This window comes from Pomacea canaliculata, linkage group LG10 (genome assembly GCF_003073045.1).
Source record: "Pomacea canaliculata isolate SZHN2017 linkage group LG10, ASM307304v1, whole genome shotgun sequence".
NCBI lineage: Eukaryota > Metazoa > Mollusca > Gastropoda > Architaenioglossa > Ampullariidae > Pomacea > Pomacea canaliculata.
In genome coordinates this window covers 1,844,005-1,869,241 of record NC_037599.1, presented here as the reverse complement: position 1 = coordinate 1,869,241, position 25,237 = coordinate 1,844,005, and the positions used below count along the sequence as shown (strand labels likewise).

Genomic DNA, 25,237 nt, shown 5'->3' with positions numbered 1-25,237 from the left:
ATTATTTTGTTATTTCCGTTCGATGTGTGATTTTAAGTTTTAATTTATGCGCTTGGACATCCTTAGTGTTCACTTTCTTGGGGTCCCCTCACCTCCTTCTTCTTTCCCTTGTTTTAGTTCACTCTGTGTGTGTGTGTTGTCATAAAATATTCATATACCACAAGCCTCCAGCTTGCCATAGGCTGAAATAATCGCGCGATTTTCTGTTATCCCAGGGCGCAGGACTGAGTCAGAAATCTCTAAGTATAATATACGCTGCAGACATAAGATGTGTCGTCTGCTCAGGGCCTTTGTAGGGGAGACAACTGTCACGCAATGGCCGCGACTTCCGGTGTCCATGCCGACTCCACAATGGAAGTAAGCAACACGCCGCTCACACACTGATTTTGTTTATATATTAAGTCTCTTACGTTACAGATAGCGTAATGATGTTCACAGAGAGGTACAAATTTAGGATTTAAAATTAGGATTGTAGTGTCAGATATTTGGTTAATGTGTCTCTACCTCAGTTGTAACTGCCGGGAGGTGACCAGGGCAAAGTACAAGTTTCATCGCCAGTGGCACCGACACTGCCTTCAGTCTGTTAGTCAAAATGAATCTGACGATTATTGAAGACTTAAATAGTCTACAGAAAAAATATGCTGTTAAACACAAAACTTTAATATAAAATGGATCTAGTTATTTAAGAAAACCGACGAGAGGATAGTATTTTTTTTCCTGTGATAACCACATTAGCATTACAAAAAGCAAGGAAAATGCAGAATCAGAGAAGGTCGGGTACCGCTGTCTTAAACTAGTTAAAGTTAGTGGCATGATGCAGCCTCCATTATACACTGGGGAAGTTTCGCAAATGATGTCAGTGTAAAGTGTTCTTCGTCACATTTGCTTTCTGAACATGTTTATTAATAATAAAGTTTATGTAGTTAGCACATTACCAACTACATAAGTCAGATGGCTCATCTATCCGGTCGTGTATCCATCTGTCCAGTCTGATTTTAAAGAATGCGAGTAAACCCAATCTTCATAAAATGCACCGGATCTTTCCTTATAAATGAATTGTTTTATGTTTAAATTTTGTCTTAGACTTCTACCACCTTGTAATCTGTTCTCCTGTTTTTCAGATTCAGATTGTTCACTCTCGCAGTGGTGATATCATCACTACACTTGGTGATGTAAGAACATTTATGAAAATATAATGTTAGACTGCTATAAGTATCCTATTATGCACACTTTTCTTGATGTGTCACAGCTTGTTTATTGATTTGAGCTGGAATTAGTGATTGGTTAACTATTTATAGCAGCAGCCTCCAAAATCTTAATCTACAATCTCTCTGTGCCTTTCACTTACTTAAGCTCAAAGTTTTTATCTTGCATTATATTTTAAAGATATTCATTATATCAGGGTTTTATTTTTTTATTATCTAATAATTCTGTGAAAGGTTTTGGAAGCAAACTGCAAAAAATTGTAAGGTAATTCTGAGCATATAGGGCAAGAGATGAATGCAATATAGGATGAATAAAAGATCTTCATGATACAAACCTTCTTTATTTAAGTGAAAAAATATTAATGTAATAGTAAAAAATGTAATGTAAAAAATTTGCTGAGGCAGGTAAGAGTGATTTTTTTTTTTTTTTTTTTTGCAGCTCCATGCAAAATCGACAGTTGGAGACATCAAAAAAGCTTTCTTTAAAGAAAGTAAGAAGTATTCCTCTCTTTTACCAGCAGAAAATTAAAGTTTCATGAATTTCAAAGTTATTTGGTTTGAACATTTATGGTGGAAAAAAAGACCTATAAAAATGCTGAAATGGATTAATTATTTTTGTAATAGAAGAAATGTTTGAGATAAAAATTATTTGTTGTTTGCCTTTTTTAATTTTTATTAGATTCTGAAATAAATGCTATTTCCAGAGTCCAAGTACTACCCAGATAGACAGTCATTCAGAACAGAGCCAAGTAAGGGAATTTCTGCTTTTTAAAAAAAACACATTTTTAGTCTGTTTTTAATATTGTTATCAGCATCAAAACAAAATAGAGAAAAATAATAAAAGTGTATTAATATTGAATGAACAATTTAGCAAATTTAGTTATTTGACTTTCTAAACACTGTACAACACATGGCTACAATGAAAGGCAGCAATAGAGGGTGATATTAAGAATGTCTGTTTGTGGACTGTTTCCTTTTTTCTTTTTTCATTTTTTATGGCTGATCTGTCTTCATCATCTGATTAGGAGATGTCTGACATTTGCACATAAAAGTTGCAGATTGGGAGAGAGAATCCCTACACATTTGTTTTATTTGCATGTGGCACCTGTTTACAGGGCTGGCTGCTTTTCGTGATATAGCCTTAGTTGCTGGTTTGGTGTAAAATACCAATTCACCACCATACAGAGATTGAAATGAACTTTTTTATTCTCACAAACTTTCAGATGTAATCCTTTTTCTTTAACATTTGCTTTATCCAGTACATTTTAGAGACATTTGAACCTTCATTTGTTTTAATCATGTTTAACATGTGTACAGGAGGAAAAGTAATCAAGGACACAGAAACACTTGAGTCCCTAGGTATAAAAAATGGTGGTAAACTTTACTTCAAAGATCTAGGGCCACAAGTAGGATGGACTACAGTAAGTGCTTTATCTGGACATGGTGTGTCTTTGTAAATAAGCAGTAAAAGAGTATGCATTTTGAAGAATGGAATAAAAAATGTCTATCTTAAGTCATATTTCTCTCAAAAATAAACCAACCTTTGTTTTTATATATACACTTGTTTTCACAGTTTGTTGCTATATTTCTTTTTAGATTTGTTTGTCATTATCCGTGTTTCTCATTTTTCTAGTTTGTTTGCATCTTTAATCATGTGCAGGTGTTTTTGACAGAGTACGCAGGCCCTCTAGTTATATATCTGGCCTTCTACACTAGGCCTGCACTGATTTATGGAGCAGAAGCAGCTACCCTTCCTTATGCTAAAGTTGTGAAGTATGTCAATTTTTACTTCCAGTTGCTTATTTCACAAAACCCAAAAAGTTGAGATGTCAGCTTGTTTAAATTCATTCTTTCCTTTTTTTTTTTTTTTTTTTTTTTTTTTAAAGTTTTAACGAGGTTTTCTGCTTTTTGGCCATTTTCCCTCGGAGACTTAGCACATAAGAAGTGTTGGTAACTAGGGATGAGAATCCACTGTAAATACAGTTAAGTTTATAATCTCACTGGAGACATATCATTCAGTTAATTTTATCTACTTTTTCTTTTAATCCAGCATTGCAGCTGGTTGCTGGACATTCCACTATGCTAAGCGTCTGCTGGAGACCATCTTTGTGCATCGGTTCTCTCATGCTACAATGCCCATCAGAAATATATTTAAGGTATTTACACATTCTTCTACTTTGGTTAACTCTATGTGAGCAGTTCACACTCCCTGGTACACAAGTCATAAAAAGCTTTCCTATTATACTATACTATGGATTCTTTAAAGGCTCCTCCTCCCACTACTTTACTGAAAGCTTGTCTGTCCACACTCCTGCCCAAGATCTTCGCTCCTCGTCAGACTCCCGCTATTTTTATCTCTCCCTCCCACAAAGACAATGGACATTCTCCTTTTGTGCTGCTCTCTTCGACATCACATTTGCCACTTGGACTCTCAGGCTACATTCAAATGCTCTCTGAAAATATGTCTGTTCACAAAGTACTATCCCTGAATTACTATTAATTCCCTGGCAGTGCTGTCATGCTAACCATCATGAAATGACTCCATTTCACACTGCTTATAGTATCCACTCTTCATACCTTCATCCATTGCTTTATTTCTACTCTTGTACATCATCTTTATGTTGTTCAGTGTGTCTATACACACTGTCCACTGACTGTTATTTTTCATTTATCATTACTGGTCTATGCAGAGAGTTCCATCTATCGTGGTTGTGATGCTGGGGATTATAAGTTCCCATGATTATTATTTTAAAGAAAGTAACTTTGTAAAGAGCACAGAACAATGCAGCTTACATTGTATTTGCAAGTGAAAGGCTGATCATGTCACACACTTATACAGGATCTGTACTGGCTGCCAGTTGTTGCTTGCATCAAATTCAAGATCACTATACTTTGCTATCATGTTGCTCATGGCCTCACTCCAGTCTATCTGAGCTTGTATTGCCTTACCAGCCTGGCAGGTCAGTTCGCTCTGCCCATGCCATTTTTCTCATTGTGCCATGTATCACACTGGAAAGGTTCAGTTGTCACTCATTCTCTTTTGCTTATGTGGAAAACCCTGCCACTTGTCTCTTAGTACAGTGAGAATGCTATGTGCTTTTGGGTCCTGACTTAAAACCTCTCTCTACTGTAATTGGTCTACCCTAACTGTTACTTTCTCCACCTTCTGTCTGCTTTCCTTCATGTTCCTGCCGATGTTCATTGTGTGCATGTGTGCATTTGCCTGATTATAATGCATTTTCCTGTCAAATGGCATCATTTCCTGCTGCCTTTTGTAATCTTATAAAGCACATTGAGCTTGCCTCCAGTTTGGGAAATGCATACACATATCCCATCATTATTATTATACATTTTGTGAGGAAGATCATATGCTTTAATTGAATTAGATATGCAATCCTTGTAGAGCTCCCTCTTTCATAGTTGTGCTAACCATTTTGATAATAATGTGTCTCAGTGCTGCAACTTAATGATATTGCAATTTATCACTTGAAAAATATACAGTCAGTTCAAACAGGAGAAAGTCCCAGATGACCTCAATGATTGATCAAAAGACTTTTCTTTGCTGTTGTAGAACAGTCTCTACTACTGGGGATTTGCTGCCTTTGTGGCTTATTTTGTCAACCATCCTCTTTATACCCCTCCTGGTAAGTTGTCTCTAACTATCCATGGAGCTAGACATATAGTATTTTGTGTGGTGATAGTCAGTGGTTCATTAAGAAGCAAGAGAGAACACAAAGAAAGGCATATCTGGCAAGAAGCTTTGCATGCAAGCCTGTGAGATTATGTGGGTATGCATTTACAACCATTAATGCATTTCGTTATACCAGGATGTTTGTAGAAGTTTGCACCTGTGGGTTGATGGACCTATTCTTCTTCTGTGATTTCCTAGATTGTTTATGTTCTGTCATTATTTCTCAGCTTATGGTGACATCCAGGTGTATGGCGGTCTTGCAGTCTTTGCTGTAAGTGGATCTTTAGTTAAGCATTTATTGTGCGCAGTTTACTAAAGCATGTACTGCGAGGAAGAAACCCCACCTTTATATACTCCATATAACAGAGAATTATTATAAAAAGTTAGTCTTTTTGGAACAGCAGTTGCATATAGTAATACTTCAGGAAGAGGTTTTTTTGTTACAGCCTTGGGAAAGATATAAAATTATTTTAGCTAGTTAACATCAGTGATTAGGAACAGCTGCATAATTTATTCACACTACCTTGAGTGTCCTGAGGCTTAGAATTAAAGCGCTTTTGATACATGAAGTGAACAAATTAGACATAGCATCATTCAGTGGGAAATGAAAACATTGCCATTGGACATATGTAATTTTTATATTATGATTTTTATAATGAGATTGCAATGTTTAAATACTTTTGTATAAGTGAATTGAATACTTACAGTGAGCTATAAAAAATAATGCCAGATGTAATTTGTTTTTCTTGTTGTTGTGCAGCTTAGTGAGCTGGGAAATTTCTCCATCCATCTTGCACTCCGCAGTCTTCGCCCTCCGGGTTTGCACATACATAATGATACAGAATATGAATTTAGTGATATGCTTCTTTGATTTGTATTTAATGTGTTCGGTAATTTTTTTATGCGTTTCTGTTTAACAACTTAGCCAACAAATGAAAAGAAAATGAACAAATACACATTGTTAATCAAGATGGATTGCAACATTAAAGATGAGATATAACAATCAAGATTCTTAAACTAACATTCTGCAAGAGTTACATTTTTTGTCTTTGTATGCAACAGGGACGAAGGAGCGTAAGATTCCATATGCCACTTCTAATCCCTTTACCTGGCTTTTTAGCCTGGTGTCTTGTCCCAATTACACCTATGAAGTGTTGTCATGGATTGCTTTTTCAGTCATGACACAGTGCCTGCCAGGTTTGTCAACACTTTGTTATTAAACTGTTTACTTACTTTGAGAAGGAATTTTCTGCCAAAATGCTGCCTATGCCTAGAATCTAGGAACTACCAGAAAAAAAAAGAAAAAAATTCTTATGAGAAATTGCTTTGCACATGAATACATGACTGCATTGTTTCTCAGGCCTCATACCATTGTTTTTCAATGTTTTCAGCGGCTCTCTTCACACTTGCCGGCTTTTATCAGATGGCTGTGTGGGCTAAGGGAAAGCATCATAACTATCGCAAGGAGTTCAGCAATTACCCACGCTCCCGAAAGCCTATAGTTCCATTCCTGTTTTAATGATATTCCCAACATGACATACATGACAGGTAGATTCCTTCTTTCTCTCAGACATTAATATTTTATGCTTGATTTTATGAATATTAAAGTGAAAAATGACAAGCGTCTTTGAAGTGGTTGTTCATGTGTAAAGCATCAACTTTTGAGACAAGAAGAACAAAGGAGGTTTGAAATGATGTTTTTCTCCTCATGTGTCTGATAAATCTGAATGCTATGTATGAAAGAACAATTAGTTTGCAGCAGAAAGAGATGTGTCATAGAGAAATACAAGTGTTTATCTTTGTGAGGTACAGATAGTTATTATTGTGTGCTGTGTTTCCTTCAAAAATAATTATTGGTGGTTTAAAAAGTATTGCACTTGCATTTATATTTATATCATGATTTGTATCATTTTCATTTAAACTGCATTTGATATCAAACAATTAGCCTTTGGCATGCTTAGAAAACATAATTTTTCTTTTTATTTTCTTTTGGAAGAACAAACAAAAAAAGTTTTCTTGGTTGTTTCTATCTTTTTAAAGGTTCACAGATGATAGTTTCTTTATGGAAATGGAATTAAAACTATTATAAATTCTACATTATTTTGTGTGTTGTATCAGACTTCAGATATGGTTGTGGTCGCTGTTCTGCTTAGAGCCGACATGATCTGTGTCCTGTAACAGGCCAAGAGATATCAAACTTGACATGCATTTGACCCACGCGATTACCAGACCTGGCATTTTGAAGTCACAAAGTTTTTGTTTGTTTTTTTCAGAACAGAAACCACATGTAAAGTAGAAATGCAAAATACAAAATTTGCTTTGCTGCAGCATTTCAAAACCTAGAAACTGAAGGTAATTCCAAGTTTGTTGGCCTAGTATTAGGTTGATGCCAGCATAACTGAAATGTATTAGTGGGCTAATCTGGTCATGTTTTGTTGATGAATTTTTATTCATGTATGAAGTCTTTGAGTTTTTATCAAAGTTTCTTCACTTGTCCTGCATCTTTCGTTTTGGAGCCATAACAAGTTAAAACAGAACCAAACGACATACTTTTCAGTGCTTGTGGATTGTTACTGGCAGATTTCAGGGCATGAAATGCCTTGGAAAAGAGTAGTAATAAATCAGCACATCACACAAACCTAAGTTTTATTCTTCCATTTATATTTAGGGGGATTTGAAGACCTAGCAGAATCAAACAAAACTAAAAACCCTTCTAAAACAGATGTCTGCATCAAGCAGGTCTTTTACTTTTGTCAGGAAAGGTATATCAAGAGTCCAGTAAAACCTCTGTACCATGGTGTATTTCTAAATTTGTATTTACAACATACATAGTCTAGGCAGAGGGCAAAGGTTTCAGGTAGTCTATCAAACAGAGAAGGGCATGAAGTCATAGACTTTTGTAACACTTAGAGACAAGTACATACATGCATGTCACATACAGTCTTGCACACTGACAATGTTGATCTGACACAATGACATTGTTACCATCGATAATAAATGAGAATAATTACAAAATGTTTTGGATGATTACATGATGTATACATTTTTATATCACAAAGATATTAAAGGGATGGGGTTATCAATGTATATGAGTTTAATTGATAGAGTTCTCCAGAAATGATTATTTTTTTCTTTTCACGCATAATTTGTTTTTCTCAAAATGAATCCATAGACTTTGCAAAATAAAATTGCTGACTTTTCAATGCAAATTTCCCCTACAATTCTCACTGAAAGCTGTGTTCATTAATAATATCACTTAACCTCCCTACTGAGGCACAGCAATGTATACAATTTAACTGCAAGGATAGAGAATAAAAATAAAAAATCTTCTCAACTTTGTAAGTGGGTGGATGATTGATGGCGCAGGGAGTAATGCACTGTCACCACACCACAAAGAACAGGGTGTTGTGGGTTCGTATCTTCACCTTCATTCTGACATACCTTCTTCTCTTTTTTCTCTTGTGGATGCTACACCTGTTTATAGGGGTGTCTGTAAGTGGTTTTCTCTAATTACCACCTGGTAGGTGTGTGTGCTTTGCAATGTGTATACCTGTTCATGAAGCTGCATATGATGGCTACCTAAAAAGGTGTGCCTGTATGGATGTAAAGTGCTTTGAGTCTGGCTGGTGCTGGGAAAAGGAGCTATATCATTAAATTATTAAATTAAAACCAGACACGAAATAGCTGTAGAAATTGTAACATTTAAAGAAACGCATCAAAGTGTATAGTCCGTTGGAAAACAATGTATCACCAGACACACTGACAGAAATATTTCGATGCTTTTCAGGGGAAAAGGAGAGATGTCTGATCAAAAACAATAATTGGTGTTTCTCATTGAGCAATAGACCAGCTCATGAAGCAAAAAGTAATTTTTGTTTATAATGGCACGTATAAAATTCATGATTCATTAGGAATAATACAAAAAGGTACCTATGCATTAAATGTCATGTCTTAATTTTTTTTTAAAAACAGGCCATCCAGCTGCATGCGTTCTGTTAGAGGTGCTAGGCCACTGCTTGCACAGGTGGCAAGCGGGGAGCTGATGAAGGCCTTGATCCACACAGTGACTCCAGTTCTTGTACTTCATTTCTCAGTCGTTTAATCTCCATTAGCTGCAGATCAATAAGTCGATTCTGGAAAGTTTTAAGGGTCACCACTTATATGAACTCTTGAACATGCATCATTAAACCGCCTTTAATATTTTTCCCTGTTAAGCCAACATGGGATCTGTTAACTAATTACTGACCTATCCAAATATTTTATCTAGAAAACACACTAGAGAACATCTGTACTTTATCCTTTTGCAATGCTGAACTCAGCAAGATGAGAAAAGAGGAACTTTCAAAGAACAGAAGTAACTGCAACATTTGGTGTCACATTTTGATTTGAATGACAAACATAACTGGACCTGCTGTAGCATGGAACAGCATACTGAACATGATGAAATTCTTGGAAGTTTATGTTAGCACTTAAAATTATATGACAACATATTTGTTTACACAGCAACAAACAAAAAGTTAAATTCAGTCATACTACAAAGGTTCTCACCTGCTCTTCCATTTTTAGCTCCATTGTAGCCTCATGCCTCCTGGCAGGTGATTGCATTTGTATTGCATGGTCTGAACCTTTCTTTTGTTTCTTGGTGTAGAGTCCTAGAGTTGCTTTCAGATCATGAACATGCGTTCTCTGCAGCTTGACCTCCTTCCGTAGGTCGTTGATCTCCTTGATCAGCATAACGTTCTCCTATAGACAGACCACAAAAAAGTGGAGAATGCATTAGTTTCTGCTTGATGCCTGACCACAAAACTTTCGGAGGTACGTCCACTGGCAGTTGACGCAGATTAACATTTAAACAATATGCTACAGGTCTATACACAGGAATAAAAAAAACTACTGCAAATGATTCTTATTATGTATGTTTACAAAGAAGGATTTGATTTACCAGGGTTAATAAAAACATGAAACAGTTTTATAATTTAAATTAGAGCCTATGAACATACTATCTTCCCTCCCATCCCCTCCCCCCACCTTCTTAAAAAAATACGTAAATTAACAAATTTAAAAAGCATAAGCATAAGCACTTGCCTGCATGATTCGGACGTTGTCGGCTTTGTGAATTTCAGAATCTTTCTCTAACTTCTTCCGGAGTGAAGCAACAGACCTCTCCAAATGTTCTTTCTGTCGACCAAACTCTTTCTGGATATCAGCATCCACACTGGCAGTCTCCGTCTGTAACAATGTGTGGAGCATTGTGGACATTGGCAAATGTAACAGCTGGTGTGCATCAGAACATGAATGTGAAGAAGAAGGAGTAAGGGGCAGGGTCAAAGGTAGAAGGCCATTACAAGAGACATTGTAGACACCATAATGCTTAATAAAACGAACTGTCATCGACACTAACAAATAATAAAAGGAAGGATCCAGGGTCTCATTAAAGTCAGTATGGCGCTGCTGAAAGGAAGACAAGCTAATTTTTTCATTTATCATATTTATGAAAATAGATTTTTTTTCTGGTACACTTTCAAGAGATTTTAATCAACATCTCCATGCCATGATATTAGCACCGAAAAATGAAAGTATCACTTTTTTCAAACAGAGATGATAAGGCATACGCACAATATCTTCTTGCACATGCTTCTGGTACAAAGCTTTGATGCTCTCTTTAAGCATCTTTGGCTCCTGGATGTAGCCCACACAATTGTGAAGATCAGTTTTAAACCGCCGCACAATAGCTTCCACATCACGCACCTGTATAACATATATTTTTCTCAATGATTTAATTCATAAAATAGTATTTTTTTTTTTTTTTTCTGAAATTTTTTAAGGACTGGACAGTTCAGATCTTTTAAATTAAACATGACCTACTCTGAATGAAGAGGAAATGATATAACCTACTCGTTGTCGTTCCAGGCGCATCTCCTTATCACAAGCCTTCAGCTTTTGGCGTAACTCAGTGATATTAAGCTCCAGCTGTGTGTTTTGCTTGTGGAACCTTTCCAGCTCGCTCTCCATCTGTGACAAGTTCATGTTACATAAGCAGTGACCTTGTTTTGTGAACCTAGGACCTCTATAGTTTGGAAAGTCAGGTGAAGCATACTTATGCAAGTATCCATACTCATACTCGCTTTCTCTCCAACTCGTGCATACCCAGCATGTACATTTTCTCTTTTGGTATTGAGCCCTGCGTTAGTATGATATGCCAGTTGCTCACAACAAATGTGAATGGATTACCATTAATTTTGGGAGGAACAGATAACATAATACCAGAAAACAGAATCACAGAAAACACCAGCTGACCTCTTGAATTTGTTCCTTCATGTTCTTGATATCATTTTCCCGTGGCTCAATTTGCTTCTTCAGCTCCTTGATCTTGTAATCCAGGACAAACTTGAACTTCTCCAACTCTTGATTCTTTTTCTTCAAATCATAGATACGTTTTTCCTGCAAAAGGAAGATATAATTTAACAAAATGAATGAAAGCAATATTCACACCTAATCCGAGTAAGATCGTGAGAGTCAATATCTGCAGTTAATGGCATCTATAGCAAAAAGGCTCAATTTTGAGAAATTGCAGATTTATGAAGTATCAATTGATACCACAGAGCTTTAGCGTGAGAACAAAATCTGGCAGAAGACGTCCTCACTAACCTTGTCCTGGATGGTGTCATCACGCTCCTGGATCTCCTTCTTAAGGCCTTGGATGTCCTTCTCCAGGTTACGGATGATGTTATTCAGCTTGGCTGTCTCAGCCTGAAGCTTTTTAATCTCTTCCTTGTGGTCATCAATCTCTTTTTGAAGGCTGGTAAACTGTGGGGAGGGAAGTGTTAAATAAACAAATTTATCAGAAGATCCCATGTTGTCAACTGCTCTTCATCCTTTTCCAAATCTTTCTAATACCTTTCCCACATTTTTTGCTCATCTTTATAGTTCAACCATCTAATGATAGTGATAAAGTATTCTCCTCCATGTGTCCTTAAAGGGTGTTTAATTTCATGTTCTTCAAATTTAGTCTCCATTTCTCCAACCTTGTATGCTATTAAAATGTTTCCCCATCTCTTTCATTTTGGACATGTTTTCTTTTCCATGCTTTCTAAATAATAGCGAAATGTAGAGAAATGATATTAAATGTTTTCAAAATCACAGTACCCTTGCACATTAATTCTGTTTAGTAAACTTTTTTGTTCCTATGATTGAAATACATTATAATTAGTACTGAAGCAGACGATTGTTGTATGCACATCTGTTCACATACCTTCTTCCTCATGATCCCAGTTTCTCCTTTCAGTCTCATGTTTGCCTCCTTTTCATCACGTAGCCGTCGTTCATACTTATTTTTAATGTCTAGAATCTCACGATCAGCATCTTCTTCAATCTGTTTCTTCATTTCTTCATACTCTCGATTTTGTTGTCTTGCCTCATCGTTAGACTGGACAGATTAGGAATGCAATTTTAAATGCAAGCGTTTTATTCTTAAAAGTATGAACATTAAACATTGTTTTACTTTTTGCCCTTGCTTGGTTAAAAATCTTCTGGTAACATCTTAGGAACAATGGCAGCTGTATACAGGGATGGTCGACCAGCAGTGTTGAATCACCTGTTCAAGCTTGGTTGTCATTTCCTGCAGTTTGGTCTCATAGTATTCCGTGAGTTCCTCCAGCGCTCGTTCCTTGCTCTCTTCCATCTCCTGTAGCTGCCTGTCATAGTCTTCCTGCATCTTCATCATTTTGGCCTGTTGCTCCTGGAACTTCTCGTACTCTAGCATCAGCTTGTGATTGTTAGCAGACTCTGTGGATGAGAAATGAGTTTGTGATGGTTATGCTTCTAAGCCCATTGATCCAACATTTTGGCCTTGTCATTGGTATTTTGGTGCAATTATCTAACTATACTTGAGGACACTGATCTGAACATGATAAGAGTCTACAAAAATGTTCTGGGATTTCATACTGAAATGTTTGATTATAATGCTGTATAGCATGTGGCAGTGAGGCTGCCTTTTGGAAAAGAATGATGACCTAGCATGGATGGACTCACCCAGATCCTGCAATTCTTTGGCATGTTTCTCCATCACCTCTGCCATTTCTTCCTCATGCTTAGCTTCCTCTTTATCTTTGTCTGTTTTGAGGACCTGTAAAGAGGTACCTGTATTTTTAAGTACATTCCACCTCAACTAATTTTCTTTGTTGTTAACTAGAAAGAAGGTTTGTCCTTCAAGGTCATGTATAGATATGATTCCCACTTCAAAACATTTAGCTTATTGCTATGGAATTTGGCAGAATTTTGTCATCAGCAAACCCTTAGGAAGGCATCCCTCATCGTCTCTATTCCTGAGCATGTGTTAGCATGTGAGTTCTCACTCTTACTATTTCTGATCATGTGTTGTGTGTGTCACTCTTGCGGTCTGACTGTAGGTATGCAATGCCTGCATGCAGAACCAATCATCACTGCAGCTCATTAATTCCATGTGCTATTCGTTTGATAAAATTTACTGGCCGTGATCTTGTACTAGCCTGAGTTGGCCTGGGGTCACCAACTATATCTGCTGTTGTTTGAAATGGGTGTGTGGGAGAGACACTATTTCAATATATACATTTATGTTATCTCTTTTATATCCTGTATATGTATATATTATTGCTAGTACAAGCACTATCTTGAATTGCACCTGGGGATCAATAAAGTTGTACTGTATTGCTATAACAACAACAATAATAAAAAAAATTAAAACAAAGGATATTGGTCACATTACAAAAAGGGAGGGATTTTTACCTGGTTTTTGGTCTTGAGAGATTCCATTTCCTGGATGAACTTCTCAGTCAGCTCCTTCATTTTCTCGTTATAGTTCATGTCCTTTAGGCGCAGTTGGTATTCATTTTCCATTTTCAACTCTTCAACTCGTGAGTTAAGATCTGCCATTAATGCATTCTGTGGAACAGAAATGTTTTAATGACTGCTATTTGCTTTTAGCTGTTTAGTTACTGTCATCCATCTAGTTTCTTGAGATGTGTGCAAAGTCACACTTACCTGTCTATAACTCAGAGTAACCATGGCAAAGAAAATTGAAAAAGAACAATTATGTTTTTCGTTTTACAAAATTTACAATAGTCAAACTTTCCTTAAAACATACAATTCAGAATTTTCTTCAAATTACAACACTTGCAAAGGAAGAACAAAACACATTTCTAATGTTTAAATTACCCATTGTGATTAATAATAATCTCAATAACATGTGGCACTTTTAGCTATGCGCTTAATTGCAGGTAAACACTATAGTTGTGACCTTTGATATCTAGGTGAACACATCTAGAGATCATGAAGGCGCGATGAGTAAAATATGTCACCGACTCTAGATATCAAGTAAAGCTGAGCTGACAAGCTCTTTGCCTTCTGCAGATATCATAGCATCTATGTAATAAATAAAAGAGTTCACCAAGTAAAGACTGTATTAAATTTCATTACACCTTTTACTGTTTAAACTGGTAAATAAAAGAAATAAAACCAAATCACAGGTAGTTTTTCTTTTCAAAAGTAGACTGTTGTTTTGTTTGCTCTTCCTGTGAAGGCACTGAGCTTGTCTTCTCGACAACAAAGTACATTGATCATTATTACTGTAAAGCAGCTTGCTGTTGCTGGAGAAAGGTGCTATACAAATGCAGTTATTATTATTACTATTATTATTATTGTCATTCTTGAGCTACCTTCTCCTCCAGATCACTCTTGGTAATCAAAATCTCCTCTGCCCACCCAACTTCCTTGTCTCGCTTAAGTCCACGGCCTTCCTTATCTTGAATCTTCCACAAAAGGATCGATGCATCTTCAGCAACAGTGATGAGGTACTGGTCATCTAAAGTGATCTTCATCTGTAACAGCAAGAAGAGCTCTAACAGTCATACTTGCCTGTGCTATAGCTATATGGGCTAAAACAACATGAAGACTTCTAGCTAAAAGCAGATGCCACTCCAAGGTGCTGATACCAACATATGAACCATAGATAACTTAGATAACTGCTTCATGGGGCTAGATGGGGCTGTAGTTATGAATATGATAGAACAGTTTTTGGTGGACAGCTACATACCTGTAACAGATGAATACAACCCCCTGAACATTAGGACAATATGAGTAGGAAATGCAAATGGTCTTCATCACCAATGCCTAAGCTAGCAGCATTGAAAGGGTGAAAGGAAGATGATTATGAACATACAGCATTAAAAAGAAAACAACTGGCTACTAACCAGCAATCAACATGAGGAGTGAGAAGACATGTCAGTTCTTCTGAGTTATCAGAAAGAGATGTGGAACAAGTACAGACAGTAACAGGAAAGAGAGAGAGAGAGAGTGTGGAGAAGGAAGACTGAGTGCTGTGAGGAGACAGATGAAAGGGGTTGAAAATAAAAATAAATGAAGAAAAATGGTAGATGAAAAAAAATGATGTACTATATTGAGACTGAAAAAAGTAGAGAAACAACAAACAATAATGTGAGAGAAAGTGGAATGTAACAAAAAACTCACAAAAAAACAAGTCAGACATTTTTCCATCTTCGTTCATTGATTTAAGCAACATTTAACATGCAGATCTTAGGTCCAGAAATTGTTTTTAGTAATTAAAAATGAAATGGGAAAAAAGTGACATTTTGCAGACAGGTCACCAAGAAATGGTACAAGAACTGCCATGATTCAATGATGACATCTACCTTTGTAATGGCCGCGCTATGGCCCTGATGTTCCTGCCACTCCCCAGGGATGGTGAGTGGGAACTTGAGTGACCACAGTGTACCCTTAACTGTGCCAGCAAAAAGCATTCGGCCAGAGTGAGACATTGCCACATTAGTTAGAATCATGTCGGCTGATGACACCTCCCGGAGAACCTACACAAAACAATTTTTCAGGTGTTTGTCTCATTTGGTGACACAGTGGAATTGTTAAGAATTTTCTTACCAGCCAACCAACCATGCATGTATATTTACACCCCTCCACCTCATGTATCTATATTTGTTCTATACTTGCAAATGCATTGAGAGTGTAGCAATCATCATATTTGGAAATACGATAAAGATAAAATCTTTGATATTAACACAAGCATTAATGAAACTATTGGTGTGTTAAGGGAAGCAGCAGGTATTACAGGTAAGGATTTTTAAATCCATCTTTACATATATGAATTAAGATAAATACTGAATCTTAAGTAGTTACAGAAATAAAGAAAGATAGTTGATATTTTGGTACATGTAGATACAGGATAGGATGAAAAAAACCATTTTTGAGAAAGTGAAGGTATTATTTTAAACTGCAAGCAGAAGATACTAGATGCATGTTGATTTCATCTAACTTTTCCAGTTGTGATAATATTGGTGTGTCACTTCATTTGGATGGAACTTATTCATGTACGTGTGGCCTCAGATCAATGAAATAGTTCTACTCTTGCTCTCTTGATCTCCTTTCCTCAAACAATTTCTTTTGCATATCATTGTTTAAGCGGAAGCCATTGTTAACATATCAAAACAGAGGAAGTAAACATCAAAAATACACACACACACAAGCTGGGGGAATGTACATAAACCATATGTAGCCTATAACCAAGCCATAACCAATACAAATATTTCTGCCAAAGATGGTGAGGAATGAGCAAATAGTATAATTTTCCATTACTACCATATACTGCCTGCTCACCCATCACATACATCAATAAACTCTACTTTATTAAAAGATTTCTGCACAACTATAAGATTGGATAAATATTTGAAATAAACAGAAACAGGAAATAAAGATGAGAAAATGAAAGAGCAGGTGTATAGTTCAGTTCCCAAATGAAAATAGCAAAGATGACTCAGAAGTAAATTTTCACTGTTCAAAGGTTTGGACATATACCTGTGAGTCAGCGATTTCCTTCAAGGTCTTGTCAGAGCCAACGGCAAATGATGTCTTGCCGTCTGGCGTGACAGTGACACCAGTGTAGCTGCAAGTCTTTAGAACACTCTCTCCAATCCTCTTTTCTGTGGCAACATCCCAATCATACACTGCACCGTCCATGCCACAGGAAATCAGTCTGCTGTCATTGGTGCTCCACACCACAGAGCGCACCTTCCCATTGTGGCCCTTCAGGTTTGTGATACACTCAAATGTGGTGGTGGAGTAGATCTGAATCACGTTGCCATGCACTGCTGCAAACAGGTGGCCCCCATTGCTGAATGCACACTGTTACAAAACAAAGTTAAACATTTGTGAAGCTATTTGATTGATTTATTATAGTGGATCATTCCATGCATCTCAGATATATACTACTCTTTTTGTGTGTGTCAATATACTATGTTTGCATGCATGTGTAGGAAAATTTATTTTGATGCTGTATATTTGATGTGAATATGTATGCTTGCCTATGTGATTATCTACAAAAATATGTCTGTTTGTATTAAATAGTGAATGATTTAATCCCCTACCAGACGAAGAAAGAATTTATTGGCTAAGTTGAATACCCAGACTTTTTCATCTATGACTGCTATTATTGCAGATTTTAATTATTTTAATCCATGTAAACTTGCAAACTTGCCTCTCTACAGCCGCGGATTGTAAATTCTTTGAAGGTACGGATGTCATCAATCAACAGATTCATGAGTCGCAACTTGTCACTAAAGCCAACCAGAATGTAGAGACCAGAAGGATGCAGAGATATGCTGTAGGCCTCTTCAGCAAACACTTTGTGCAGCTCCATGTTGCTGTATGAAGGACAAACAGTAGAATCTTTGGTGAAAGACCTTAATGAAGAACACCATTATGACCAAACAATCTGATTCTAGTGACATAATGGCAATGACAGGTTCTAGTGATCTAATTTTTCAATACTCATGTAGTGTTGATCAGTAACTCTAATATTCTAACAATTAATTCATTACCAAGATTTTATTAGCAATTTATTACAGGTGATTAAAGACCTTATAAGACCTCATTGGTAAATATGCTGTTCAGAACAAGGTATAAATGCCTGTATAAATGCACTGAACAACTTGAGGAGACTGAGAAATCCACCACAAGAGATCACATACCACAATGTGCATAATGAAATATTATGTACCAGGTTTCGTAGTTCCAAATGCGGACTGAGCGGTCTAGTGAACAAGTGGCAATAAGAGGCTTGCGAATGCATACATCCAGGCCCAGAATCTGCCCATTGTGGAAAGTTTGTGACAGCACCTCAAATATGGCTTGATCACCCTGCATTAGAGAAAAATTCATCACATTGTTTGAATAAATTTCACAGAATTAATGTTTCTGTTTATTTGTTTTAGGGCAAAGAGTCATCAGCATTTTTTAATTCATCTCCTTGTATAAAAGACTAAAGGCCTACTGCTGTTTCTTTTCAACAAGAACTATAATATGCTTAGTAATCTACAGACCCTGGCAAGGTCAGCACTGGAAAGAGTGAGGTAGTAGAGTTGGGCCTGGTCAGTGCTGGCAACCAAAGTCTCCTCAGATGGACTGATAGCCAGGCATGTAATAATCTGGTGCAGAGGCTCTGTAGGGTCTGCACTATTATAGCTGTCTGTGGGAATCTGTGATACAGGAGGTAAAATGCACTTTAAAGGTACTCTTGAAGTCTTTATATTACAATACAAGAAAAAGAGTAAATGTAGTAATGGTCTTTGATACAGGCTTACCAGATCATCTATGTCTTGAAAGAACCTGTAACCTAGTGGTGAATTGATGGTGTGTAAACAAACTTTGTCCCACACATTCAAACACAGGCATGGAACAGCCAGCAAGTGTATGACCCCTTTCATAAATGGGCTTGCCAAGGCTGCATCCCTTCACAGCGAGTTCAGCGTCTGAGGCTCTTCTCAACTTCGCGAGTCGCTCTTCTATCCACAGCATGTCTGTCCCTTGGTTGGTTTGTTTATTTAGGAGGAAAGTGCTTCCATCTTGAGATGAATTTGCACTATGGGGGGAGGGAGGGAGTGGGGAGGTAATAGGAGTATCAGAATGCCCAACCATGCTGACAAGAGTCACAAATTGAGGTGAGCTCTGAACCCTGAGTTTCTCATTGCAGGTGACAACCATCCTATCTTAGCTCTGCCCTTATATACCCCTTGCACGGCTAAACTTTCTGTGATACTCCTGTACAGCCACAGTAATTTGGAGCAAGAACCCTTGCCAATCACCGCCGACCACCCTTTTTTGTGATGCTTCAGCAGGCCTGCTCTGTTTCGAGTAGCAAAACTTAAACAACTAATGCCGGCCTACCAACCACGCCTCTACAAATCTAAGAAATAAGAGATTTGGGGGAATAGGATATGTAGTTTTTAAAAATGAACCTCATTTTATCACAAACTGAGTAACATTTTTTTGTAAAAATAGTTCCTTTTCAGTTTATCTTCTAAACTGTCAAAAGTTGCAAATTTTAATTTTCTTTTATAAATGTCACTTTTTTCCTCTCAAACTATGTGGATAAGTAAGTGATAAAGTAAATAAAGTAACAGAAGTTACAGCAAAAAGGAATCTCACCTTAACCTCACGGGTTTTCTTGAAAAAGTCCTTGTCATCTGTCTTCTCAAATAGGAAGACTGTGCCAGGCCCGCAGGCACAAGCAAAGCCCTTGGAGTAGGACACAATAGCAGTGATCTGGTTTGATGAAATATCTTCAGTATCCCTTGATGATCCAAGAAAGAGTTTTAAAACTAAGAATATCACCTTCTAATTAAGATGCAATAAAAAAACTATCTAGTTATTCATAAAAAAATGCTGCATGCTTGTTCCCCTCTACTTCTCTCTTTTTATTGCTCATCTATTGACAGGTATGTGCACAACCACACACACAAGCCTGTATGTGAATGCACCCATCCACACAAATATATATATACACATGCACCCTTATTTACTAGGTATCCCATAGATGGAGTGTTGGAAAGAAAGTATCAGTCTCTGTAACAAACATGCATACATATACATGCACACACACACACACTCTCTCTCTCTTCATGTTTAACATACTTGTCATCTTTGCCAAGATAGATTTCACTTTTCATCTCCCCAGCTTCAAAGATTAGCAGGCGGCCATTATCCGTGCCAACAACAATACGCTCCTCTGTCACCCAAGCGTGGCATAAATAGTTCTGGGGTTCTAACTTCTGAAAGCTGAAAGGCTTCAGGTTTCCCTCACTGTATCGAAAATGTCGGAAAATGGTATTTCCTACGACACAGAGCTGTGTGTTGTCTTGAGGATTGAAACTCACCTGTTTAAACAGTAAAGGTAAAGGTGATACTTTTGAGAATTCAAGAGTGAGGTGTTAAAGCTGCACTTATCTCATGGCCAGCGTTTTGTGAAGAAGCTGACCTTTATTACCCCTTGCTGTCAATCTTTCTCCAATCCTTTAAGGGGCTAAGTATCCAGTCAAAATCTGGGTCAACTTTGGAAAGTATGCTATGCTACAAGATAATGAACCAGCTTATAGTAGTCTGTACCTTTAGACATGGAAGCTGGTGCTCTAATCACTTAGTGTTTACAGCACATATATGTGAAAGGAAACTTGTAAATATGCTTAATGATGTTTTACAGGTTTATTTTAATGAGATTAAACACTTCAAAAAAAGTGAAAGCTTAAAGGCTTTCTATGACATGACAATCACAACAGAATGATGACAGTATTAGAAATGTTGGTGGTCATGGACTTACCTGATTCACATCACAACCAAGGTTCTGTGGGTTGGAAGTTTTAGTGGTTGCCATGACCTTTGATTTTTCCCATGTCCAGTACAACAGAGTCCAGTCAGGCTGACCTCCTTGAGCTATCAAGTACTTAGAGTCTGGAGAGAAGGCCAGGCTGATATATTCTCCTGTAGGCACTTCAGGTGAGCTGAGGACCTGTCAGAACAGGAAGACTGAAAACATCTAACTCTGTTCATGATCATAATCCTTCAACTTTAATTAATAGGTTCCTCTGGCTAGTACTATACCAATGCTGAAACATAATTACAAAATAGCATGATTACTATCATTGTTTTAATAGTTGAAAATAGTGAAAGAAAACATCAGAAACAAACAGCTAGGGCTTGTATTCATGGATATTGGTAATTTACCCTTGGGTAAGATTGCCCTAACCTGGGTGAGAGAGCCAGCTGGTTAAGTTACCCAGACAGGCAAATTAAATCCTGAGTCATAAGTCACAAAGGAGATGAAGCTACCTATCCAACCAGAATAACAGGAATTTCTGATAAAAGGTGTCATTGTGAATATATTTTTGGATGAAGCTGGCAACATTTTTTTGAAATGAAAAAACAAGGAAATAACAGTTTTTAATTAAACAATTATATGTCATGATATCTCTTTGGTTTATTAGTTATCTCTAGAAAAATTCAGTTTGTTTCGGTTAAATTAAATCAACCACAATCTCTGCCATACCTACCCTAGATAGAAGAAGAGGACACCTCTAATAAAATACTGGCTGGTCAATCGATTTGGGTAGGCCTACCATGAGTTAATGAATACAGGGTTTGAGCCCTTATCTCTGGTGAGCTAATCAACCTAGATTGGATAGGGTACCATGGTAAATGTGTTCCCTGAGTATAAGTACAGTTTAGAATTTCATCATGCTTTTATTTAAAGATCATTTGAATGTACAATAAAAAAAACTACATTACAAACTACAAAGTATAATAATTGTAATTTCTTTACCTTCCTTTTTCTTAGTGAATGAAGATCATAGACAGTAATGATTGGTTTCTCTCCCTTTTCAGCAATGGCAACATAGCGTCGGTTAGGGCTGACTGCTAGTGCTGTCATCCCATCACTTTTCTCTGACCCTGGTATAAACTTTTGAGCTTTCTGGTCAATGTTGTACAATATGCAGTTGGAGCCAGCAGGGTAGACAATGGTCTGCTCATCATGGTAGCAAATATTGCCTGACACCCCTGGCTTCAGGCCAAAAATGTACTTGGCCTGTGCAAGTGCAATAGACATCTTGGGGATGCTGTCCCTTTTACCTGTAACCAAAAATATTATAGGGAAGGAGAGATAATCTTTTTTTGCTATTTCCTGTCTATATCTATTTCAATAATTCTTTTATTGTTGTTAAATTAGTTCCCTATATAGTTAATATATAATTAGCATCAATCTAATTCATACTTTCAGTTTTTGCATTTCTGAATATTGTTTGGTGACACATGCTCTTCATCTGCAAAATGTTTCAACCATGCATTCAAGTTTGATTATTTTTTGACAATATTTAAAAGTAAAATATTAACTATAAGTTGAAAATTTGCTTGCAATAAAAATATTAATGTGTAGCCTCCTAAATAAATTCAGTCAAATTAGTACTTGATTTATTCTATTTCTTGTCAGCCAACAAATAAAATAAATTCTTGTAAGCAACGCTTATGTACTTTTAAAGCGAGCATCCGTAGCTATTACACAGCATTGTTTATTATCTGCATTTGTTGACATTTGAATTTTACTCCTCAGCAGACTTAAGATAATTATAACATCCAGTCGAATAGCCGATATATTTAAACTGACAATTAAAACACATATCTGGCTATCAAAATTAATGTAATGTGACATGAGATACTAGCTCACCTTACTATATGAAGTCTATGCTTTGTAAACTCTTGCGATGTGTGACCTGCGCCACAGTCAACGACAGCGTTGCCATGGACGACGAGAGTATTGTTAGTGCTCTCCCCTGGCCCGGAGGGGAGGTCACTGTCAGCGCTGTAGCAGACGGCTGATTCCCTCCGACACGCGGCTGACCTTGTATTTTGAAAACATTTTGTTCAAATGTCCTCGCGCATCAGGTTCTATATTTCCTTGTAAGGAAATATTGTTATGAGCTTATTTTCAGACGTTGATTGGATGGCTGATTAATACGGAGAAACACAACGAGTGTTCGGATGTGAGAACTGCACTGATTGATCAGATGAGGATTTGCAGGGGAAGTAATGCGTTCATGCTACATTATAAGAACTACAGAGTTTTCTGACTGTGAGAAACGTAAAATTGAGCATGGCTTTTTCTAGATGCCGAATGTTCTTACAGAAATACTGTTCAGTTCTCTCTCCTACTTCTTTCAGAGAGATTGCATTTCCTAAGTGTCATTGGAGACCTTATTGCTTGGCAAAACTGGTGTCACATCATGCAAGTTACTCCCATTTCCAGTCTACAGATAGATCCTTTTCAACATCTAGTCTATTAATGTTAAGTACAGTAACAAAAGAACTAAGGAAACCTTATCTGATGGCGACAGATCCAGAAACGGAAGCAATCCTTGCAGAAGACATGCTTGTGTTTCCAGACTTTCTTAGTGAAGAAGAGGAGCAAAGTCTTCTAAATGAAGTTGAACCCTACATGAAGAGATTAAGATATGAATTTGATCACTGGGACAATGTGAGTATATAAACAACAAAATATCATCATCAAAAATGACAAGAATAATAAATGAGTTTACAAACTAATGTTTGATGTGAACAGCCAGATACATGCACATGAACGTACCTGTGATCTCTCTTTCTCTCCCTCTCACACAAACATGCACAGACTGAGTTACCAGTTACTGTTATATGAGTTATGTTGTGTGAACTCATGATGGTTTTTTTTAAAACAGACATTTTGCAGACAACCCATTTAATAAGCAACAAAACAAAAAAAGTAAGACTTCTACCTATTAAAGCTTAATGACTAGACCTGTGGTGTTGCAGCCTGGATCACAGTTTTTCAAATGAATTGTGTAAGCTGGCAGCAACTTCCGGCTACATAACTTTTTATTTCATGTGGCAACAATTTTTGCATGTTATGTTGTGTGTGTCTGTAGATGTCTGTGTGTGTGTATTTTTTTTCTGCAAGGTGCCATTAATTTTCCCATAGGGCTGGTAAATGATGCTGTATAAGTTCACTTTTATGATTTCTATTATTGCAGGCAATTCATGGCTATAGAGAGACTGAGAAACTACAGTGGAATGTCAGTAACCAAAAGATTCTGCAACGTGTGCGACACCTAGCATTTCCACCAGGAATCCCCCAAATTGCTTATGTTCATGTTCTGGATATCTCTAAGGAGGGGTATATTAAGCCCCATGTTGATGCCATAAGGGTTAGCAATGATAGAATTTTTCATTTATTGGTTGGTTTGATTTTCTTATTTTGTTGATTTGGCTGTTTACTTGGAAGTTTTGTAAAATTTTTATTGATTTCCTGATGGAAAATGGAATGAAGTGGCCACTGACCTCTGGCTATTTAAAAAGGTGAGCACTTGCTAGAAAGGATAATGAAAAGAATTTATTTTCAGTGTGATTTGTGAGAAGGTTTTATGATTTGCTCACCACATAGCAGGTACACCTGAAAGAACAAGGAGTATGCATATGTGTGACAGCCATGTAAACTTTGCATTTATCATCATTTTTTTTTAGTAGCCAAATTGTGTGCAAAAGCACATGATGTTGTTTTCCTTAGACATTTGTTCAATGAATTTCCTTAAATTCTTTGATTTGAATAATTGCATCCTTGATGAATGTGTGGATGTATGAATGTGTTTTGTGTTTGTGTGCGTGTGAATTTATATTTGTGTGTGCCAGTTTTGTGGAAACACTATTGCAGGAATGTGCCTTCTTTCTTCCTGTGTCATGAGACTAGCTTTGGAGGCAGACAACAGTAGACATGGAGATGTTCTTTTAAAACGGAGGTCATTGTATATCATGAGGTAAAAAGTTGGCTTAAACATAACATTGGTCCATGTTTATTACAATGGGAGGCTACTTGGTTTAATGTGCCCAACCAGTTTAAAAGAAAATTATCTCTCCTTTGCCTCAGTTTGCTCTTTAAGCTTCATGAACATATTCTGCACCATAAGCAAGTCATGCCTAGAGTTTTTGATTTAGTAGTAATAGTAATAACTGATACTATGAACATTTTAGCTACTCATGACAGTCATATAAACTTGTACAATAGACTCAAATTCCATGTGAACATGTAGAAACAATGAATCTAAAATAATTCTTGTATATTGCCCAAAAAAGCACATAAAAAATATTGTCTCAAGCTTTTATGGCTTTGATAGACAAAACAGAAAAAGATACTTTCTATGACTCAACTTATTTTGCAGACACAAGGCCAGATACAACTACACACATGAGGTACTGTCTCAAGAAAGATCCGTGTTCAAGGGAGAGGTTATTCCACGAGATAGACGAATATCTGTTATTTGTAGAAATGAGCCTGAAAAATTGGACTGAGAAGAAAGAGTTTGTAGCTTTCAGGAAGATTTTATCATTATTACTTTTTTTGAATGTATTCTTAATCAGAGTTGTGTTTTATACATCCATTTGCACCTTTCACACCATCATAAATAAACATATCAAAAAACAATATTGA

The 25,237-nt window shown here is 36.8% G+C and overlaps 3 protein-coding genes across 3 annotated transcripts; 2 read left to right on the top strand and 1 right to left on the bottom strand.

The window, feature by feature from the left end:
- The first annotated feature begins 261 nt into the window (after nt 1-261).
- LOC112573754 (very-long-chain enoyl-CoA reductase-like) lies at nt 262-6,991 on the top strand. Its single transcript, XM_025254342.1, has 12 exons — nt 262-357; nt 1,122-1,172; nt 1,645-1,696; nt 1,910-1,954; nt 2,523-2,626; nt 2,866-2,978; nt 3,256-3,361; nt 4,777-4,849; nt 5,124-5,167; nt 5,657-5,714; nt 5,959-6,093; nt 6,288-6,991. The coding sequence occupies exons 1-12, from the start codon at nt 316-318 to the stop codon at nt 6,413-6,415; spliced, it is 951 nt and encodes a 316-aa protein (XP_025110127.1). The 5' UTR covers nt 262-315; the 3' UTR covers nt 6,416-6,991.
- A 619-nt stretch (nt 6,992-7,610) lies between these two features.
- Nucleotides 7,611-22,559, bottom strand: LOC112573752 (cilia- and flagella-associated protein 57-like). The gene is made up of 22 exons (XM_025254341.1): nt 22,451-22,559; nt 21,551-21,858; nt 20,552-20,740; nt 19,870-20,111; nt 19,384-19,528; nt 18,279-18,434; nt 17,957-18,096; nt 17,435-17,600; nt 16,756-17,082; nt 15,582-15,755; nt 14,589-14,750; nt 13,660-13,815; nt 12,928-13,021; nt 12,491-12,681; nt 12,149-12,322; nt 11,545-11,703; nt 11,194-11,337; nt 10,792-10,908; nt 10,513-10,644; nt 9,982-10,125; nt 9,445-9,639; nt 7,611-9,029 (listed from the first exon to the last, which is right to left on the bottom strand). Exons 2-22 carry the CDS (start codon nt 21,833-21,835, stop codon nt 8,901-8,903), a joined length of 3,621 nt encoding a protein of 1,206 aa, XP_025110126.1. The 5' UTR covers nt 21,836-21,858; nt 22,451-22,559; the 3' UTR covers nt 7,611-8,900.
- Nucleotides 22,560-22,586: 27 nt separating this feature from the next.
- LOC112573755 (alpha-ketoglutarate-dependent dioxygenase alkB homolog 7, mitochondrial-like) lies at nt 22,587-25,231 on the top strand. Its single transcript, XM_025254343.1, has 4 exons — nt 22,587-23,257; nt 23,787-23,960; nt 24,442-24,566; nt 24,969-25,231. Exons 1-4 carry the CDS (start codon nt 22,877-22,879, stop codon nt 25,096-25,098), a joined length of 810 nt encoding a protein of 269 aa, XP_025110128.1. The 5' UTR covers nt 22,587-22,876; the 3' UTR covers nt 25,099-25,231.
- Nucleotides 25,232-25,237: the final 6 nt, after the last annotated feature.

Coding starts and splice junctions, on each gene's coding strand:
- LOC112573754 (XM_025254342.1), top strand. CDS start 316: ATGGCCGCGACTTCCGGTGTCCATGCCGACTCCACAATGGAA. Junction 358..1,121: donor ATGCCGACTCCACAATGGAA/GTAAGCAACACG, acceptor CCTGTTTTTCAG/ATTCAGATTGTTCACTCTCG. Junction 2,627..2,865: donor CACAAGTAGGATGGACTACA/GTAAGTGCTTTA, acceptor AATCATGTGCAG/GTGTTTTTGACAGAGTACGC.
- LOC112573752 (XM_025254341.1), bottom strand. CDS start 21,835: ATGTCTATTGCACTTGCACAGGCCAAGTACATTTTTGGCCTGAAGCCA. Junction 19,529..19,869: donor TATCTTGGCAAAGATGACAA/GTATGTTAAACA, acceptor TGGATCATCAAG/GGATACTGAAGATATTTCAT. Junction 12,682..12,927: donor CAAAGAATTGCAGGATCTGG/GTGAGTCCATCC, acceptor TCTCATCCACAG/AGTCTGCTAACAATCACAAG.
- LOC112573755 (XM_025254343.1), top strand. CDS start 22,877: ATGGCTTTTTCTAGATGCCGAATGTTCTTACAGAAATACTGTTCAGTT. Junction 23,258..23,786: donor AATTTGATCACTGGGACAAT/GTGAGTATATAA, acceptor CTATTATTGCAG/GCAATTCATGGCTATAGAGA. Junction 23,961..24,441: donor CCCATGTTGATGCCATAAGG/GTTAGCAATGAT, acceptor TGTGTGTGCCAG/TTTTGTGGAAACACTATTGC.